The 3,646-nt window shown below is 40.2% G+C and overlaps 1 protein-coding gene across 1 annotated transcript; it reads left to right on the plus strand.

The window, feature by feature from the left end:
• The first annotated feature begins 2,710 nt into the window (after positions 1-2,710).
• LOC109214523 (E3 ubiquitin-protein ligase ATL4-like) lies at positions 2,711-3,409 on the plus strand. Its single transcript, XM_019378447.1, has one exon. It carries the CDS (start codon positions 2,711-2,713, stop codon positions 3,407-3,409), a length of 699 nt encoding a protein of 232 aa, XP_019233992.1.
• Positions 3,410-3,646: the final 237 nt, after the last annotated feature.

Genomic DNA, 3,646 nt, shown 5'->3' on the forward strand with positions numbered 1-3,646 from the left:
CTGAAGAAGAAGAAAATTTCGAACGGACTCTAGAATGTCAACAAGCGTTAAAAGACCTGAAACGTTATCTATCAAGCCCCCCGCTACTATCAAAGCCAGGGGAAGGTTAACAACTACTAATATACTTAGCGGTATCAGAGGTAGCAGTAAGTGCCGTTCTAGTCCGGGATGACAAAGGTACGTAATTTCCTATATACTATGTTAGCAAAATTTTGTCAGGAGAAGAGACTCGTCATCCGCACCTTGATAAACTAGACTTAGCTCTCGTAGTCGCCTCGTGAAAGCTTAGGCCTTATTTTTAATGCCACCCGATAGCCGTTGTGAAGACCTTCCCTTTGTGGAACATTCTTCACAAGCCTGAATTGTCAGGTCGGTTGGCCAAATGAGCAGTTGAAATAAGCGAATTTGATATTGAGTACAAGCCTGGGACTGTGATCAAATCACAAATTTTGGTCGAGTTTGTAGCCTATTTCTCACGGGTTATTACCCTTGGGTGCTAAAGAAACGGTAATGGTGTCGGAAACGATATCAGGAGTTTGGACCTTGTTCACGCACGGAGCTTCCAATGTGAAAGGGTCCGGGCTCGGGGTTGTCCTAATCATGCCTTCGGGAGAGACCGTGAGGCAGGCCATAAAAATTATTCCTTTAACTAACAATGAAGTCGAGTATGAGGCTTTGATTGCAGAACTTGAACTGGCCCAGGGACTTGATTCCGAGGTAGTAGAGATCAAGTGTGATTCCCAGCTGGTAGTAAACCAAGTATATGGGATTTTTTATATTTTCTTAGACACACTAAAAAGGAAGTGAAACACTTGAAATCGACGGGAGTACTTATAGATTTTTAATTATAGTTAAAAATACATATTATATAATTAGTAATTACTAAATAATACTTATTTTAACAAAATCACTTAATTTGGTGCAAGCATAAGAAATTTAGTAGTATCTGTTTTTGCGTTACATATTTTTCCAGTGTTTGTCATGGTAAGCACAAATGTTGATTGCATGAACTAAGGTCGTTTAGTAGAGTGTATAAGAATAGTATTGACTACTGAGTAGGATGTATTAGTCATGTTGAAATCGATAATGTTGAGATTAGTTATGCTGGGATTATTTATTATCCACTATTTGGTATGGCGTATTAGAAATAACATGCATTGCATAAGGGTGTATATATATGCTTATTCATGTATTAAAACCATGTATTACTAATGTCATGATTTGCTATGTATTAATTATACATAGGATAATACCAAATAGGTATATAGCTAAATATATATATTAATTGTACATAAGTTGAAAAATATTACCAAACAAGAGATTAATATTACTAAAATTCATACATACTACTCTAAACGACCCCTAAATCCTTTTAAAGAAAACGGCCCACCAAAAGGAAAAAGCCTAGTAGGGGTGGGTGTTCGGTATTTCGGTACGGTATTTAAAAATTACGGTTCGGTATTTCGGTATTCGGTATATCAATTGTGTATACTAAATACCATACTAAAGTAGTTCGGTACGGTTCGATATTTTCTTGTTTGGTTCGGTATGGTTTCGGTTTGGTTTCGGTATCATTATTGACAAAGAAGTACACCTTCAAATGGCGAATGCTTTGCTTATAAATCTTGATTTGGTTGACTAGTGTAGCCAAGCTCTTCAATCTTTCTGGTACTCACCTAGAATAGACGAAAATGATGCGTAACTTGCTTTTAAATCAATTGAGACATCATAGAAGAAGCTTATCAGCCCTATTTTGGAATGCGCGGGTGAAATGAAGTATCATAGAAGCTTTTTGGATTTGATAGGTTGGATGATTTTTGGTTTACTTGGTGGAGTAAAGTAAACTGGAAAAACATATATGCATGTATCTGGTCTTAACAAGAATACATAAAAATATTTCAAAATTTAAACCTCTCCAGTCATTTGTTTTGCTGCATATTACGTCGGCGCAGTACACACCTACACCTACCTCATGCTCTTTGTATAATTGTCAAGCCTAAAGATTAAGATTACATTAATGGATTGAAACGGTGAAACCAGGGTCCTTAGTTGAGTTGGACTTGGGGTTAATCTTACTGGCTAAGGCCTAGGGGTAACTAGTTGGATTTGGGCTCGCGAAATGGGAAATTGGGAACTTGGGCTGGGAAGTGGTGGAAGATTTACTTAAAATATTTTGATATTTCGGTATTTTAAAGTATCGAAAGCTCAATACCGAAAACTCATACCGAATTAGTACTGAATAACCGAAGAAGCGACACCAAAATACCGAATTATTTCGGTCCGGACCGGTTTTTCGAATTTTATGCTCACCCCTAGGCTCTATTCTCTGCCAATATACTGTACCTATTTATTTCTCTCACCTACTGATCTGATCTGTTGCCTCTTCCTCCGTCACTCTCATTCTCTTCAACCCAATAACATCAGCAAAATGGAACTAGCTATGCATATTTTATAACATGCGAACGAAACCACCATGTCCACGTCTCTACCATTACTACCTGTTTTTAAGGTTGCGTTGTTGTGAATCCCACCTCGTGCTCTTCACGTGATCTTTCAAACACCAAAAACCCACATTAAACACACACAGACACAAACACATGAACATAAATACTCTCCTCTGTTTCCGTTTTCTCTCTCTACATAATATCACCTAAGTAATAATTACCCGCCCAAAACTTCCCACTTTCTCTTTCAATATCAAATCTGCAAAATGTCCGCCTACTATACACAGCCATCGCCGCTGTACTTCACTACCGTCAGCGGTGGCACGATTCCCAGCACCGCCGCAGAAGCACATATTTCCAACGTCAAAACCACTTCTTCATCGATTGTGATTGTTATTATTGTCGTCGCCACCGCCATTATCGTTTCCGCTTCCATTTACCTCCTCCTCCGCCTCTTCTCCCGCCGCTCCTCCCGAACCTACGCCGCCGCAGACGACGTAATTTCTCATCCCGCTGCTATTTCAAATCGTCTCTCCGGTCGATTGTTCGAGTCATTGCCGCTGTTCAGTTTTGGTTCTGTGACTGGCAGTTTGACTGGAATTGACTGTGCAGTTTGTCTCTCCAAATTCGAATCGCACGATCAGCTGCATCTTCTTCCACTTTGCTGTCATTCGTTCCACCGCGAGTGCATTGACGCATGGCTTCTAACAAATCAGTCCTGTCCTCTTTGCCGCTCTACTGTGGCCCCCAACGACGCTGACGTACTGAACAAGGTATTAACAGCAACAAATTCTGAAAACCCTACCATTGGCACTCCTAATAGTAATACCGGTAGTTTCCGACTCGAAATCGGTAGCGTGAGTCAGAGACGGGTCGGGTCGGATTCCGCGGGCCGGAGGTCCTATTCGATTGGCTCATTTGAATATGTTGTTGAAGAAGGCCACGAGTTGTCCGTACACTACTAGAATCCCTGTAAAAAGCGACCAAAGATTAGCGATCAAATTTGGTCTGTCAAAAAAAGCGACCAAAGTTGGTCGCCAAACTGCCGAAAATAATAAAAAAATATATCTGAAATACTTTAGCGACCAAAGTTGGACGCTATTTGGTCGCAAATTTAGTCAAACTGTTGACTGGACTGGTCAGACTTGTTTGGTCAAAGATATACTGAGATTAGCGACCAATGTCGGTCGCTTAAGCGGGAC

The sequence above is a fragment of the Nicotiana attenuata genome, unplaced genomic scaffold (assembly GCF_001879085.1).
Source record: "Nicotiana attenuata strain UT unplaced genomic scaffold, NIATTr2, whole genome shotgun sequence".
Classification (NCBI taxonomy): domain Eukaryota; kingdom Viridiplantae; phylum Streptophyta; class Magnoliopsida; order Solanales; family Solanaceae; genus Nicotiana; species Nicotiana attenuata.

Coding starts and splice junctions, on each gene's coding strand:
- LOC109214523 (XM_019378447.1), top strand. CDS start 2,711: ATGTCCGCCTACTATACACAGCCATCGCCGCTGTACTTCACTACCGTC.